Source organism: Pseudophryne corroboree, chromosome 1 (assembly GCF_028390025.1).
Source record: "Pseudophryne corroboree isolate aPseCor3 chromosome 1, aPseCor3.hap2, whole genome shotgun sequence".
Lineage (NCBI taxonomy): Eukaryota > Metazoa > Chordata > Amphibia > Anura > Myobatrachidae > Pseudophryne > Pseudophryne corroboree.
The window spans coordinates 766373061-766390736 of NC_086444.1; the positions used below are offsets into that span (position 1 = coordinate 766373061).

Below are 17676 nucleotides of genomic sequence, written 5' to 3' on the forward strand. Positions count from 1 at the left end.
AAATGGAATCGCTCAGGGCGATTATTGCAAGCCTGGAGAATTTCATGGTATCACTGGACATCAAGGATGCTTACCTGCATGTCCCTATTTACCCTCTTCACCAGGAGTACCTCAAAATTGTGCTACAGGATGGTCATTACTAATTCCAGACATTGCCGTTGGTCTGTCCCCGGCACCGAGGGTATTTACCAAGGTAATGGCCGAAATAATTATCCCGTGCTTGGACGATCTCCTTATAAAGGCGAGGTCCAGGGAGCAGTTGTTCGTCGAAGTAGCACTATCTCGGGAAGTGCTACAACAGCACGGCTGGATTCTGAATATTACAAAGTCGCAGCTGGTTCCTACGACGCGTCTACTGTTCCTGGGTATGGTTCTGGACACAGAACAGGATAAAAAGGGTTTCTCCCGGAGGAGAAGTCCTAGGAGTTGTCGTCTCTAGACAGAGACCTCCTAATACAAATACAGGTGTCGGTGCATCAATGCACGCGAGCCCTGGGGAAAGATGGTAGCTTCTTACGAAGAAATTCCATTCGCCAGGTCCCATGCAAGGATCTTCCAGTGGGATCTGTTGGACAAGTGGTCCGGGTCGCATCTTCAGATGCATCGGCGGATAACCCTGTCTCCAAGGGCCAGGGTGTCGCTGTTGTGGTGGCTGCAGAGTGCTCATCTTCTAGGGGGCCGCAGATTCGGCATACAGGACTGGGTCCTGGTGACCACGGATGCCAGCCTTCGAGGCTGGGGGGCAGTCACACAGGGAAGAAACTTCCAAGGACTATGGAAACGTCAGGAGACTTCCCTACACATAAATATTCTGGAACTAAGGGCCATTTACAATGTCCTAAGTCAGGCTAGACCCCTGCTTCAACACCGGCCGGTGCTGATCTAGTCAGACAACATCACGGCGGTCGCTCATGTAAACCGACAGGGCGGCACAAGAAGCAGGATGGCGATGGCAGAAGCCACAAGGATTCTCCGATGGGCGGAAAATCATGTGTTAGCACTGTCAGCAGTGTTCATTCCCGGAGTGGACAACTGGGAAGCAGACTTTCTCAGCAGACACGACCTCCACCCGGGAGAGTGGGGACTTCATCCAGAAGTCTTCCAAATGATTGTACACCGTTGGGAAAGGCCACAGGTGGACATGATGGCGTCCCGCCTCAACAAAAAGCTAAAAAGATATTGCGCCAGGTCAAGGGACCCTCAGGCGATAGCTGTGGACGATCTGGTAACACCGTGGGTGTACCAGTCGGTGTATGTGTTCCCTTCTCTGCCTCTCATACCCAGGGTACTGAGAATAATAAGAAGGAGAGGAGTAAGAACTATACTCATTGTACCGGATTGGCCAAGAAGAGCTTGGTACCCAGAACTCCAAGAAATGATCTCAGAGGACCCATGGCCTCTGCCGCTCAGACAGGACCTGCTGCAGCAGGGGGCCTGTCTGTTCCAAGACGTACCGCGGCTGCGTTTGACGGCAGGGCGGTTGAACGCCGGATCCTGAAGGAAAAGGGCATTCCGAAGGGAAGTTATCCCTACGCTAATTAAAGCTAGGAAAGAAGTGAGCGCAAATCATTATCACCGCATATGGCGGAAATATGTTGCGTGCTGTGAGGCCAGGAAGGCCCCAACGGAGGAATTTCAGCTAGGTCGATTTCTGCACTTCCTACAGTCAGGGGTGACTATGGTCCTAAAATTGGGTTCCATTAAGGTCCAGATTTCGGCTCTATCGATTTTCTTCCAAAATAGAACTGGCTTCACTGCCTGAAGTTCAGACTTTTGTTAAGGGAGTGCTGCATAGTCAGCCCCCGTTTGTGCCTCCAGTGGCACCGTGGGATCTCAACGTGGTGTTGGATTTCCTGAAGTCGCATTGGGTTGAGCCACTTAAATCCATGGAGCTAAAATACCTCACGTGGAAAGTGGTCATGCTGTTGGCCTTGGCGTCGGCCAGGCGTGTATCAGAATTGGTGGCTTTATCATGCAAAAGCCCTTATCTGATTTTTTTATATGGATAGGGCGGAATTGAGGACTCGTTCCCAATTCCTTCCTAAGGTGGTATCAGTGTTTCATGTGAACCAACCTATTGTGGTGCCTGCGGCTACTTGGGACTTGGAGGATTCCAAGTTACTGGACGTAGTCAGGGCCCTGAAAAATATGTTTCCAGGCGGCTGGAGTCAGGAAAACTGACTCGCTATTTATCCTATATGCACCCAACAAGCTGGGTGCTCCTGCTTCTAAGCAGACTATTGCTCGCTGGATCTGTAGCACGATTCAACTTGCACATTCTGCGGCTGGACTGCCTCACTCTAAATCTGTAAAAGCCCATTCCACGAGGAAAGGGGCTCTTCTTGGGCGGCTGCCCGAGGGGTCTCGGCTTTACAATTTTGCCGAGCTGTTACTTGGTCGGGTTCAAACACTTTTGCAAGAGTCTACAAGTTTGATACCCTGGCTGAGGAGGACCTAGAGTTTGCTCATTCGGTGCTGCAGAGTCATCCGCACTCTCCCGCCTGTTTGGGAGCTTTGGTATAATCCCCATGGTCCTTACGGAGTCCCAGCATCCACTTAGGACGTCAGAGAAAATAAGATTTTACTCACCGGTAAATCTATTTCTCGTAGTCCGTAGTGGATGCTGGGCGCCCATCCCAAGTGCGGATTGTCTGCAATACTTGTATATAGTTATTGCCTAACTAAAGGGTTATTGTTGAGCCATCTGTTGAGAGGCTCAGTTATATTTCATACTGTTAACTGGGTATACTATCACGAGTTATACGGTGTGATTGGTGTGGCTGGTATGAGTCTTACCCGGGATTCGAAATCCTTCCTTATCGTGTCAGCTCTTCCGGGCACAGTATCCTAGCTAGGGTCTGGGGGGAAGGGGGGTCATGGTGGGAGGAGCCAGTGCACACCGGGTAGTCCTAAAGCTTTCTTTAGTTGTGCCCAGTCTCCTGCGGAGCCGCTATTCCCCATGGTCCTTACGGAGTCCCAGCATCCACTACGGACTACGAGAAATAGATTTACCGGTGAGTAAAATCTTATTTTTGTATGGTCCCCCGAAGGATTTTATAAATATCCAAATGGCCCTTCGTAGAAAAAAGGTTCCCCACCCCTGCTCTAGTATATCACGGGAGAATTCATTTCAGGTGCCATCGGTCATCCCGGCAGTGTCCAGCCATGCTTATTTCAGTAGACAGTCTTCACTTACTGTAGAGGGAAATATGAGTGAAGATGTTTATCACAAAATGCCTTCGATCAGCGTCTGCGGAGGCTATGTTGCTGAATTGATATGGATTTCATTCAGCTCCCCCCTCCAAAAAGGAAATAAATCCATAGGTTGTTTTTTATGTATTATTAAGCTGTGCCGTTTTCTTGAAGTCACTTTTTCACAAAACATGGGGCACTCAGTTGTCTGCTCTCAAATACTAGGAAAATAATCGGTTCTTCTGATGCTATTGGTTGAATTGTGTATGTGTGTATATTATTTATATATATATATATGTGTGTGTGTATGTATGTATGTATGTATGTATGTATATATACATATATATATATATATATATATATATATAAATCCAGCAGCAGCCGGCACTCCAATATCAAAGTCACTGATGCTCAGGTGCCAGAACGAAGCATATGCAAACATCCAACAAGGAACGGCACTCAGAGACCAAACGTTTGAAAACAGTGTTATTCTGCTGTATATTTGTCCTGACGACGGGGATTTACTCCTCGAAACGTTGACCATCTGGAATATAACTTTTTTCAAACGTTTTGTCTCTGAGTGCCGTTCCTTGTTGGATGTTTTTATATATATATATATATATATATATATATATATATATATATATATATAGATATATATATATATATAGATATATATAGATATATATATATATATAGATATATATATATATAGATATATATATATATATATATATATATAGAGAGAGATAGCGTGGTACGGCACCCAGACGCTGGAGGATAAATTGGATTGGAGCCCTGGGTAGCTGACAGCTACCCAGGGCTCCAATCCAATTTATCCTCCAGCGTCTGAGTGCCGTACCACGCTATCTCTATCTACATCTTCCTGCTCATGGAGGACAAGTAAGGGCACCGGATCAAATTGCCACCATTATCAGTGAGTGCCAGATCATTACACAATATACATATATATATATATATATATATATATATATATAATAACGTAGCAAAGGTCCCGGCACTCCTTTTAGATGAATAAGTGCTGCGGTGCCCTTCCCAGAGGTATATACTCAAGATAAGACGTGGAAAAAGAGGCAGCACTCAGTCTACTTACAAGCAAATTAGTAGGTCAGTTTATTACCGACATGTTTCGGGGATTACCCCCGTCCTCAGGGCTTCAACAACGAAGCCCTGAGGATATGGGGGTTATCCCCGAAACATGTCGGTAATAAACTGACCTACCAATTTGCTTGTAAGAAGACTGAGTGCCGCCTCTTTTTCCACGTCTTATATATATATATATATATATATATATATATATATATATATATATGAGTCCATATGACGAAACGCGTTGGGAGACCTGTACTGACCTCATATCCAGATAAGATTTAACCTCTTTCAGTATATTTATTGAATTTTATCCTTTTTAAAAAAACGAGTTTTATGGTAAGAACTTACCTTTGTTAAAACTTTCTGCGAGGTACACTGGGCTCCACAAGGATAGACATCGGGGTGTAGAGTAGGATCTTGATCCGAGGCACCAACAGGCTCAAAAGCTTTGACTGTTCCCAAGATGCATAGCGCCGCCTCCTCTATAACCCCGCCTCCCTGCACAGGAGCTCTGTTTTTAGTTAACCAGCCCAATGCAGTAGCAGGAAAAGAGACAACAACAGTTAGTAGCCACAAACACCACATTCTCACAACAGGAGAAGTGTCAGCGGCTAATGCCATACCAACCCAAAGAAGCTAAGTGTGTCAGGGTGGGCGCCTTGTGGAGCCCAGTGTACCTCGCAGAAAGAGTTTTAACAAAGGTAAGTTCTTACCATAAAACTCGTTTTCTGCTGCGGTGTACACTGGGCTCCACAAGGATAGATATTGGGGATGTCCTAAAGCAGTTCCTTATGGAAGGGGCACAAGAACCCGGCGTCCAAAGGAAGCATCCTGGGAAGCGGCAGTATCGAAGGCATAGAACCTTATGAACGTGTTCACTGAGGACCACGTAGCCTCCATGCACAATTGTTCAAGGGTCGCACCACGGCGGGCCGCCCAAGAAGGTCCAACAGACCGAGTAGAATGGGCCATAATGTGAGCAGGAGCTGACAGACCAGCCTTCACATAAGCATGTGCAATTGCCATTCTAATCCATCTGGCCAAAGTCTGCTGTGAGCAGGCCAGCCACATTTGTGAAAACCAAACAGAACAAAGAGAGAATCATATTTCCTAATAGAAGCAGTTCTCTTCACATAGATACGGAGAGCCCGTACCACATACAAAGACCGCTCTTTGGGAGACAAGTCAGGAGAGACCAGGGCCCGTACCACAATCTCCTGGTTAAGGTGGAATGAAAATACCACCTTAGGTAAATATCTGGGACGAGTTCGAAGAACCGCCCGGTCACGGTGAAAAATCAGATATGGGGAACTACAGGACAAGGCACCCAAATCCGACACTCTTCTAGCGGAGGCAATAGCCAGCAAAAACACCACCTTAAGGGAAAGCCACTTAAGGTCAGCTGAGCCCAGAGGTTCAAATGGGAACTCTTGCAACGCCTCCAACACCACCGACAAGTCCCAAGGAGCCACAGGCGGGACATAGGAAGGTTGGATACGCAACACACCCTGAGTAAAGGTATGAACATCAGGCAAGGTCGCAATTTTTCTCAGAAACCACACCGACATGGCAGAAATATGAACCTTGAGGGAGGCCAGACGCAGGCCTAAGTCTAGGCCCTGCTGAAGAAAAGCCAAAAGTTTGGCTGTACTAAACTAGGAAGCGTCATAATTGTTAGATGCGCACCAAACAAAGTAAGAATGCCAGACCCTATGGTAAATCCGAGCAGAAGCCGGTTTCCGGGCCCGCAACATAGTTTTAATGACCGCCTCAGAAAAACCTTTAGCCCTCAAGACGGAAGCTTCAAGAGCCACGCCGTCAAAGACAGTCGGGCCAGGTCCTGATAGACACAGGGGCCCTGAGCGAGGAGATCTGGGCGTTGTGGAAGTAGAATCGGACGCTCTGACGATAGGCCTTGCAGGTCTGAGAATCAATGCCGTCTGGGCCACGCTGGAGCTATGAGAAGCAGGATTCCTCCTTCTTGCTTGAACTTCCGAATTACCCTGGGCAGGAGTGACACCAGAAGGAACATGTACGGCAGCCGAAACCTCCATGGCACCGCCAGCGCATCCACGAATGCTGCTTGAGGATCCTTTGTCCTTGCTCCGAAGACCGGAACCTTGTGATTGTGTTGAGATGCCATCAGATCCACGCCTGGAAGGCCCCTCCTTTCCACTATGAGTTGAAACACTTCTGGATGGAGGCCCCACTCTCCGGCGTGTACACCCTGATGACTAAGAAAGTCCGCTTCCCAATTCAGGACTCCCGGAATGAATATTGCCGATATGGCCGGTAGATGGCGTTCCGCCCATTGAAGAATCCATGAGATTTCCTTCATTGCCAAGCGGCTGCGAGTGCCACTTTGATGATATATGTAAGCCACTTTTGTGGCGTTGTCCGACTGTACTTGAACAGGACAGTTCTGTATTAAATGCTGGGCCAGGTTCAAAGAGTTGAAGACTGCCCGCAATTCCAGAATGTTGATCGGGAGGAGAGACTCCTCCTTGGTCCACCGACCCTGAAGGGAGTGTTGTTCCAACACCGCGCCCCAACCCCTTAGACTGGCATCCGTCGTCAACAGGACCCAGTCGGATATCCAGAAGGGACAGCCTCTGCACAATCTTTGGTCCTGGAGCCACTAGTACAGCGACAGATGGACCTCCGGAGTCAATGAGATCATGTGAGACCTGATCCGTTGACGCAGGCCGTCCCATTTGACCAGAATCAGCCTCTGGAGGGGGCGAGAATGGAATTGAGCATACTCCACCATGTCGAATGCTGACACCATGAGGCCCAGCACCTGCATTGCCGAATGTATCGACACTTGCGGACGAGAGAGGAAGCAACGAATCCTGTCCTGAAGCTTCAGGACTTTCTCCTGAGACAAGAACAACCGCTGGTTGTGAGTGTCCAATAGCGCTCCCAGGTGCACCATGCTCTGAGCAGGGACCAGGGAGGATTTCTTCCAGTTGATGAGCCACCCGTGGGCTTGCAGAAACCGGACAGTCAGATCCAAGTGACATAGGAGAATTTCTGGGGAATTTGCCAGGATCAACAAGTCGTCCAGATACGGTAGGATCCTGACCCCTTGACGGCGGAGTTCCTCCGTCATCACCGCCATAACTTTGGTGAAGACTCGCGGAGCTGTGGTTAAACCAAAAGGTAACACCCGAAACTGGTAATGGAGGTTGCCAACCGCAAACCTCAGGTATTGCTGATGCGACGCTGCTATAGGAATATGCAGGTAAGCATCCTGTATATCCAGGGAGACCATATAATCCCCAGGTTCCAAGGCCAGAACAATAGAGCAAAGGGTTTCCATACGTAATTTGGAGATTCTCACAAACTTGTTCAATGCCTTGAGGTTGAGAATGGGCCGGGAGGACCCATTCGGTTTCGGGACTAGACACAGCGGAGAATAGTACCCCTGGCCCCTCTGAGCAAGAGGCACCTGTACTACCACTCCTGTGTCCAGGAGGGTCTGTACCACCGAATGTAGAGTCTTTGCCTTCACTTGATCCGAAGGGACGTCTGTCAGGCAAAATTGACGAGGGGGACGTTTTTGAAGGCTATGGCGTAACCTCGAGTGACGACTTCCCGTACCCAGGCATCTGAAGTGATCTTCAACCATTCCTGGGTATACCCTAGAAGCTGTCCCCCCACCCTGGGGTCCCCCAGGGGGAGGCCCGCCCCGTCATGCGGCAGGCTTATCAGTCATGGAAGCTGGCTGACGGGCAGCCCAGGCTCTTTTGGGCTACGGCTTACCAGGTTTGGAAGTGCGGGCCTCTTTGTGGTACGCCTGACCTTTTGCTTTACCTGAAAGACGAAAGGACGTACTTTTAGCCTTCGGCACAGAAGGAGCGGTACTTGGTAAGCAGGCAGTTTTGGCAGTAGACAAATCAGCCACTATCTTATTTAAGTCCTCCCCAAATAGAATATCTCCCTTTTGTAAAGGGAGTACCTCCAGGGTTTTTCTAGAATCCAGATCCACGGGCCAGGATCTCAGCCACAATATCCGGCGGGCCAGGACTGATGTAGTAGAAGCCTTGGCTGCTAGAACACCGGCATCAGAAGCCGCCTCTTTAATATAGTGAGAAGCTGTGACAATATATGACGAGCACTGTCTAGCATGGTCAGAAGAGATTTCAGCTTCCAACTCTAGGGCCAACGCTTCAATAGCTTCTGCAGCCCATGTTGCTGCAATAGTGGGCCTTTGCGCAGCACCCGTGAGGGTGTAAATCGCTTTCAGACAACCCTCCACATGTTTATCCGTAGGCTCTTTCAGAGACGTGACAGTAGTGACAGGTAGAGCTGAGGAAACCACCATTCTTGCCACATGCGAGTCCACTAGAGGGGGCGTCTCCCAATTTTTTGACAGCTCTGGCGCGAGGGGATAGCGAGCCAGCATCTTCTTGTGAGGCACAAACTTCTTCCCTGGATTTTCCCAGGATTCCTGACGTATATCCACCAGGTGATCAGAATGAGGTAAAACTTGTTTAACCACCTTCTGACGCTTGAACCTATCTGGTTTTTTAGGAAGAACGGATGGCTCGGGATCATCCGTAATCTGTAGAATCAACTTAATAGCCTCCAAAAGATCAGGAACATCCACTTGTGAACTACCCTCCCCATCAGCAGTATCTGTGTCAGAATCTGTGGAGTGAGTGTAAGCACCATCTTCATCAGACGAGGTGTCAGTGACAGCAGTGGATTGTGAAGAGGTAAGAGCTCGCTTAGAGGACCCCTTGGTCTTAGGCAAGCGAGGGTCAGACTTTTTAGTAGTCAGACTGGTTCAATTGAGCAGACAAGTTTCCATGCCCACGACGGGTTAGCCGCGGGGGCCATATACGGTTGAACCGGCATAGGAGGTCCCATAGGGGGCGTTAGTTTAGTAACTAGCGTATTCAGAAGTGTGGAGAAAGTAGCCCACGGCGGGTCATTATGGACCCCCGTTGCCACAGTCCCACTGGGGTGCAAAGAGCCCCCAGAACCAGAGCCCTCAGCTGCTATATTATCCTCATAGGGATCTGTGGCGTCAGCAACACCGGTAGTGTGTTCAGCCCCAGAACCGTTACCCTCAGAAGCACCCATGATATAACTTGCAATATCAGGTAACACAGTACAAGTGTCAGCAGCACAATACCTCTTGCCCAAACCCCTGCGCAGTGTAGTCAGCACAAGCAGGGATACAGGAGAGATATGTTGACTAAAATCACAGAGAAAAATACAATTAGAGTATATCTTGTGAATATCCCATATTACAGTATTATAAACCTGACGCACAAAGCCCCCTCAGGTTATAGAATATAGGGATAGCAAGTTGAGTGAGAGACACGAAATGAAATTCACCCAGCAAGCTAATGCACACACATATAGTCACAGTTGTACAATGCAGAGGTTATTACAAACAATAATACTGCACTGGACTAGCTTATATATAGCTATGTAGTCAATATATATAGCACTGCACAGTAAAAAAAAAAAAACAAACTATGTATATCACAGGGCACTTGTACCAGAGAACCCTGACTAAATGCACTTTTTCTTAACTATCACTGTCTAAATGACATGTAGAATACTTAAGTGTCTTGTAAAGTCACAGCCCTGACTGTCAGGCGGCTTTACAGAGGAGGATTTGCCCAAGCAGTCCCAGGAACAGTGTAGCTGAGAGAAATGGCGCCCAAACACTGACTGGGAGTGAGGGAGAGACAGATTTGCAGCTCCAGGGCGGGAACATTTACTGTAAATGGCGCCCTGGGGCTGGGGGAGGGGCTACAGGTCTAAGCCTTATCCCCTCTGCTGGCTTAACCACCTGGTACTGCTGGCCAATATAAATGTTTATGAGAGAAAACCTGGCCTGTACCCTTGCCCTGGTGGCCTAGTGGGGTCGCCTGTATGCCACAATGTCCACCGCCAGCGCGCGTGGCCCGCCTCCCACCGGCCGCGCCGGAAGCGATACATCGTGGGTCCCGCGAACGGGACCCACTTACCACCACCTGAAGCGCGGCCACGCGATCCCGGAGAGCCCTGGCCGTGTGTGTCTAACTGGAAGAAAACCGGAGCCTCCTGCTGTAGTTACCCGGCAACCAGGGCACGGGAGTGTACAGCGTCGCTGGGGAGAGATAGAGCTGCAGCAGTGAATGTCTCCTGACATTTACACACTGCTGCTGCCCTCGTAGTCTTTGCTTTTTCTTCACAAAAAGCTCTTCTTAGGGCTGCCTGGAGCAGCCCCTCTGTTATGTGCCTGCTATCTGCAGCACCAAATACAAAACTGAGCTCCTGTGCAGGGAGGCGGGGCTATGCATTCTGGGAACAGTCAAAGCTTTTGAGCCTGTTGGTGCCTCGGATCAAGATCCTACTCTACACCCCAATGTCTATCCTTGTGGAGCCGTGTACCCCGCAGCAGAAAACATTTATTGTGTATGTATGTTTTGTCCATTTTTCCAAAATTATGCAGTAATGTGATAACATTGTTAATAAATTATGTTTATTTTATAATATCAATTTGGTATCTTACCTTATTGTAGACGCCATTGGTCGCTACATATCCCTCAGCCCTCTTTTGCTATATATATATATATATATATATATATATATATATATATGTAGTGACCTTACAGTATAGCAATTTCTCTGACGTCCTAGTGGATGCTGGGAACTCCGTAAGGACCATGGGGAATAGACGGGCTCCGCAGGAGACTGGGCACTCTAAAAGAAAGATTAGGTACTATCTGGTGTGCACTGGCTCCTCCCTCTATGCCCCTCCTCCAGACCTCAGTTAGAATCTGTGCCCGGCCAGAGCTGGGTGCTCCTAGTGGGCTCTCCTGAGCTTGCTAGAAAGAAAGTATTTGTTAGGTTTTTTATTTTCAGTGAGATCTGCTGGCAACAGACTCACTGCTACGTGGGACTGAGGGGAGAGAAGCAAAACCTACCTGCTTGCAGCTAGCTTGTGCTTCTTAGGCTACTGGACACCATTAGCTCCAGAGGGTTCGAACACAGGGCCTGACCTCGATCGTCCGTTCCCGGAGCCGCGCCGCCGTCCCCCTTGCAGAGCCAGAAGACAGAAGAGAAGCGATGAAATCGGCGGCAGAAAACTCATGTCTTCATTAAGGTAGCGCACAGCACCGCAGCTGTGCGCCATTGCTCCCACAGCACACCACACACTCCGGTCACTGTAGGGTGCAGGGCGCTGGGGGGGGGGGGGGGGCGCCCTGGGCAGCAATAAAAATACCTTTGGCATAAAAATACACATAATACAGTCTGTGACTGTATATGTGTAAAACCCCCGCCATTTTTAGTCAGAAACAGGACAGAAGCCCGCCGCTGAGGAGGCGGGGCCTTCTTCCTCAGCACACCAGCGCCATTTTCTCTTCACAGCTCCACTGGAAGGAAGCTCCCCAGGCTCTCCCCTGCAGTATTCTGGTACACAAAGGGTGAAAAGAGAGGGGGGGGGGGGGCACATAAATTTAGGCGCAAAAAATTGTATATACAGCAGCTACTGGGTAAACACTGAGTCGTAGTGTAATCCCTGGGTTATATAGCGCTGGGGTGTGTGCTGGCATACTCTCTCTCTGTCTCTCCAAAGGGCCTTGTGGGGGAACTGTCCTCAAATAGAGCATCCCCTGTGTGTGTGGTGTCGGTACGCGTGTGTCGACATGTCTGAGGTAAAAGGCTCCTCTAAGGAGGTGATAGAGCGGATATGTGTGTGAGAGGGTGTCTCCGTCGACAACGCCGACACCTGTTTGGATATGTGTAAGTGCTAAGCTGAATTTATTGCACAAATGGTTAGGGAACAGACAGGAAATCTACCCATGTCTGTCCCTATGTCACAGAGACCTTCAGAGTCTCACAATGCTCACTATCCAAAATGACAAACACTGGTATCGACATGGAGTTTAACTCCACTGTCGACTATGATAATGCAAAGTTACAGCCAAGATGGGTAGAAGGTATTCAATATATGATTATTGAAATAATAGATGATTTGCATATCACTGATGACTCATCTGTCCCTGACACGAGAGTACACATGTTTAAGGGGAAGAATGCTGAGGTAAATTTCCCTCCTCTCATGAGGAAAAAGAGCGGGAATCTCCAGACAAGAGACGGCAGCTTCCCACAAGAGAATTCTCAGGCTGTATCCTTTCCCCACTAGGGCCAGGATGTGTTGAGAATCTTCCCCTAGGGTGTCCTGTTTGCACAGACGGTAGCACTTGCTATTCTCAGGGATCCTGCAGATAGCGTGCACATTCTAGTATACTACCCAGACCGGCGATTGTGTCGGCATGGGTTTATAGCGCTGTGGGCAGCGTGGACAGGTACCTTATCAGCAGAGATTGAGACCCTAGTAAATATATTAAAGATGCTGTCTTAAGTGATAGATATATAGTTATAAAGCATGCCCAAAGAGACATGAGTATACTGGGTCCTAGAGTCAAAGCTATGTTGATCTCTGCTTGACGTGTCCTGTAGAATATGCATTGGACAGATGATGCCGACTTAAGAGGCATATGGAAGGCTGAGGATTGTGTGGAGAAGGGTTCTCGGGCCTGGTCTCCACAGCTATAGCTGGTAATTCTGCTAGTTTGCCTTATATTCCTACACAGCCTAAGAAAGCACGACATTATTAAATGCAGCCTTTCGAATAAAGAAACAAAGTCTGAGGTGCGTCCTTTCTTGTCAGAGCCGGGATCAACACAGCTAGTTCCCAGGAACAGAAGTCCTCCCCGGCCCCTATAAAAATCCACCTATGCCGCTGGGGCTCCACAGGCGGAGCTAGGCCCGGTGGGGACACGACTTCGTAAGTTAAGCCACAAGTGGGTTCACTCCCTGTTAGGTCCGTGGGCAATAGATATTGTGTCTCAGGGATACAAGCTGGACTGTGAGAAGATGCCCCCTCACCGACGGCCCTGCGGACTTTCCCCCAAGAGAGGGAGCCAGTGTTAACTGCAATTCACAAATTGTATCTTTAACAGGTGGTGGTCAAGGGTCCCCTCCTTCAACAAGAGGGTGTTATTATTCGACCATGTTGTAATCCCGAAACCAGACGGTTCGGTCAGACCCATATTGAATTAAAAATCCCTGAACATATACCTGAGAAGGTTCAAGTTCAAGATGGAATCGCTAAGAGCGGTCAGGGCAAGCCTAAAAAGAGGGAGACTTTATCGTGAATCGGGTCATACGGGATGCATACTTTCATGTCACCATTTATCCACCTCATTAGGCGTACCTCAGAATTGCGGTACGGGATTGTCATAACCAAGGTAATGGCTGACATGATTGTGCTCCTGCGGAAGCAAGGTGTCACTATTATCACGTACTTGGACGATCTCCTCATACAAGCGAGATCAAGAGAGCAGTTGCTGAACAGCGTATCACTTTCTCTGGAAGTGTAACGGCGACACGGCTGGATTCTATATATTCCAAAGTCGCAGTTGGTTCCTACAGCTCATCTGCCTCTCCTAGGCACGATCCTAGACACAGACCAGAAAAGGGTTTATCTCCCGATAGAGAGAGCTCAGGAGCTCATGACACTGGTCAGGAATCTATTAAAACCAAAACAGGTGTCAGTGCATCACTGCACTCGAGTCCTGGGAAGGATGGTGGCATCATACGAGGCCATACCCTTAGGCAGGTTCCATGCGAGGACCTTCCAATGGGACTTACTGGACAAGTGGTCCGGATCACCTCTTCAGATGCATCGGTTAATCACCCTATCCCCCAGGGCCAGGGTGTCTCTCCTGTGGTGGCTGCAGAGTGCTCACCTTCTCGAGGGCCGCAGATTCGGCATTCAGGACTGGATCCTGGTGACCACGGATGCAAGCCTCCGAGGGTGGGGGGCAGTTACACAGGGAAGAAATTTCCAAGGTCTGTGGTCAAGTCAACAGACTTGCCTTCACATCAATATCCTGGAACTAAGGGCCATATACAACGCCCTAAGTCAAGCGGAGATCCTGCTTCGCGACCAACCGGTTCTGATCCAGTCAGACCGCAGGGGTTCATGTAAACCGCCAAGGCGGCACAAGGAGCAGGGTGGCGAGGGTAGAAGCCACCAGAACTCTTCGCTGGGCGGAGAATCAAGTAAGCACACTGTCAGCAGTGTTCATTCCGGGAGTGGACAACTGGGAAGCAGACTTCCTCAGCAGGCACGACCTCCACCCGGGAAAGTGGGGACTTCATCAGGAGGTCTTCACGCAGTTTGCAAATTGATGGGAACTGCCACAGGTGGACTAGATGACGACCCACCTCAATAAAAAGCTAAAAAAGGTTTTACGCCGGGTCAAGGGACCCTCAGGTGATAGCTGTGGTCGCACTAGTAACACCGTGGGTGTTCCAGTCGGTCTATGTATTCCCTCCTCTTCCTCTCATACCCACGGGCTGAGAATTGTAATAAAAGGAGGAGTGAGAACAATATTCTTTGCTCCGAATTGGCCAAGAAGGATTCTGTACCCGGAGCTGCAAGAAATGCTCTCAGAGGACTCAGGGCTTCTGCCTCTCAGACAGGACATGTTGCAACAGGGGCCCTGTCTGTTCCAAGACTTACCGCGGCTGCATTTGACGGCATGGCGGTTGAACGCCGGATCATAGCGGAAAAGGGCATTCCGGATGCAGTTATTCCTACGCTGATAAAGGCTAGGAAAGACGTGACAGCAAGACTTTTTCACTGTATATAGCGAAAATAGGTGAAAGCTTGGTGTGAGGCTGGGAAGGCCCCTACAGAGGAATTCCAGCTGGGTCGATTCCTGCACTTCCTACAGTCAGGAGTGTCTATGGGCTTAAAATTAGGATCTATAAAGGTCCAGATTTCGGCCCTATCTATTTTCTTTCAAAAAGAACTGGCTTCACTGCCTGAAGTTCAGACGTTTGTTAAGGGAGTGCTGCATATTCAGCCCCCTTTTGTGCCTCCAGTGGCACCTTGGGATCTTAACGTTGTGTTGGATTTCCTGAAATCACACTGGTTTGAGCCACTTAAAACCGTGGAGCTAAAGTATCTCACGTGGAAGGTGGTCATGCTGTTGGCCTTAGCTTCGGCTAGGCGTGTGTCAGAATTGGCGGCTTTGTCATGTAAAAGCCCATATCTGATCTTCCATATGGACAGGGCGGAATTGAGGACTCGTCCCCAATTTCTCCCAAAGGTGGTATCAGCGTTTCATTTGAACCAACCTATTGTGGTGCCTGCGGCTACTCGGGACTTGGAGGATTCCAAGTTGCTGGACGTAGTCCGGGCTTTGAAAATTTATGTTTCCAGGACGGCTGGAGTCAGGAAAACTGACTCGCTATTTATCCTGCATGCACCCAACAAGCTGGGTGCTCCTGCTTCAAAGCAAACTATTGCTCGCTGGATCTGTTGCACGATTCAGCAGGCATTCTGCGGCTGGACTGCCGCATCCTAAATCAGTGAAAGCCCATTCCACAAGGAAGGTGGGCTCTTCTTGGGCGGCTGCCCGAGGGGTCTCGGCTTTACAGCTTTGCCGAGCTGCTACTTGGTCGGGTTCAAACACGTTTGCTTAATTCTACAAGTTTGATACCCTAGCTGAGGAGGACCTTGAGTTTGCTCACACGGTGCTGCGAGTCATCCGCACTCTCCCGCCCGTTTGGGAGCTTTGGTATAATCCCCATGGTCCTTAAGGAGTTCCCAGCATCCACTAGGACGTCAGAGAAAATAAGAATTTACTCACCGGTAATTCTATTTCTCGTAGTCCGTAGTGGATGCTGGGCGCCCGTCCCAAGTGCGGACTCTCTGCAATACATGTATGTAGTTATTGTTATGAGCCATCCGTTAAATGAGGCTCAGTTGTTGTTCATACTGTTAACTGGGTATGGTTATCACAAGTTGTACAGTGTGATTGGTGTGGCTGGTATGAGTCTTACCCTGGATTCCAAATCCTTTCCTTGTTGTGTCAGCTCTTCCGGGCACAGTTTCCCTAACTGAGGTCTGGAGGAGGGGCATAGAGGGAGGAGCCAGTGCACACCAGATAGTACCTAAACTTTCTTTTAGAGTGCCCAGTCTCCTGCGGAGCCCGTCTATTCCCCATGGTCCTTACGGAGTTCCCAGCATCCACTACGGACTACGAGAAATAGAATTACCGGTGAGTAAATTCTTATTTTTATGATCCTGCCGTGTAAAAATGAACTGAAGTTTCTAGAGATGCTGTTTGGAACTCTCAGTGAATGGCTGGTGATGCTGCAAGTACTTGTGAGGAAGGTAACTTAGGTCACATGTTTTACTGTAAGGTTCAAATTTGAACATAGTGTTAAATGTTAACGTGGCTGGTATTGTACAGTGCTACTCCCTATCCATTTTCCCTAAAATAAATATTGCAGTACATTGCTCTTAGCTAGTCTTGGGGGATTGACTATTTGCATACGTTTTACAGTCTGGTGCTCTGTGGGAACCAACTAATTGCTTGGTCTCTGAGATTAAGAAGGGATGTCAAGTTGCTTGGGGAATCCCAAGGAGCGCTATGGGTCGGATTAGAAATACATTTTTTGGTACTTTTGATGCCCTTCCTTGATTCCTTGAAATTTTTTTTGCTATATTAGTTATCCCTGTCTGTCTGGTAGGTTAGAGACTGATCTGATGGTGAATAACTGCATATAGGATACATTTGTAAGGTTTATATAGTTTGGTGTTTCCTTTAAGCGCTTCAGTTTATTTACATATTTGTGTCTGTTAGTTACCCGCTGGGAAAATGCCAGTTGTGATTGTACACGACCACTTATACCTGCGGTCTTGGTGGACATTCAGTACACCTTTTTGTGTTCACTTTCTGTGAATACAAGTGATCAGAGCTGGCAGGGTGTCGGCCGCTGAATTATCTGTTCCATACCTATACCTGTTGACATTCTTTTTACTAGTATTAATATTAAGTAAACCACACCAGATGTGAAATTATGTTTTCATTATGCGACTGTTCTGTACTGCTTATGTTTATTTCACTTTTTTGCCTATATTTCAGTTTTCAATCCAAATGTATTGTGCTATGAATAATAAGTAGCAACGGTCCCCATAACATACTAGTTTCTTTGAAGTGTTGTGTTGTGCTTTTCTTTAAGGAATGGTCTTTCTGAATCTCCCACTGATGATTCTGAGGATGAATACCCTCCAGCAAGAAAGACTACTGCAACAAAAGTACCTCATCCGCAGAATGAAACCAAAGATGAAAAACTTCTGAAACTTAAAGAAATTTTCCCTCAAAGGACCAATGAAGAGCTATTACAAGTAATGTGCCTTCCAAACACACGCTAAGTAGTCCTACACTGCTACGCAGTGGTAACCTATGATCTGTGGAGGGCTAGACTTTCATCTGTAGTATCTGTACAATAAAACCATATATATCTATAGATATATATATCTATATATCTATATAT

The 17676-nt window shown here is 48.2% G+C and overlaps 1 protein-coding gene across 2 annotated transcripts in view; it reads left to right on the plus strand.

The window, feature by feature from the left end:
- Window positions 1-17676, plus strand: part of SMARCAD1 (SWI/SNF-related, matrix-associated actin-dependent regulator of chromatin, subfamily a, containing DEAD/H box 1) — a 337899-nt gene that overhangs the window by 120366 nt on the left and 199857 nt on the right. For both annotated transcript variants that reach the window (XM_063917359.1, XM_063917366.1), the window contains exon 4: window positions 17362-17527. In XM_063917359.1, the coding sequence (XP_063773429.1) occupies window positions 17362-17527 (166 nt within the window). The remainder of the gene's footprint in view (window positions 1-17361; window positions 17528-17676) is intronic.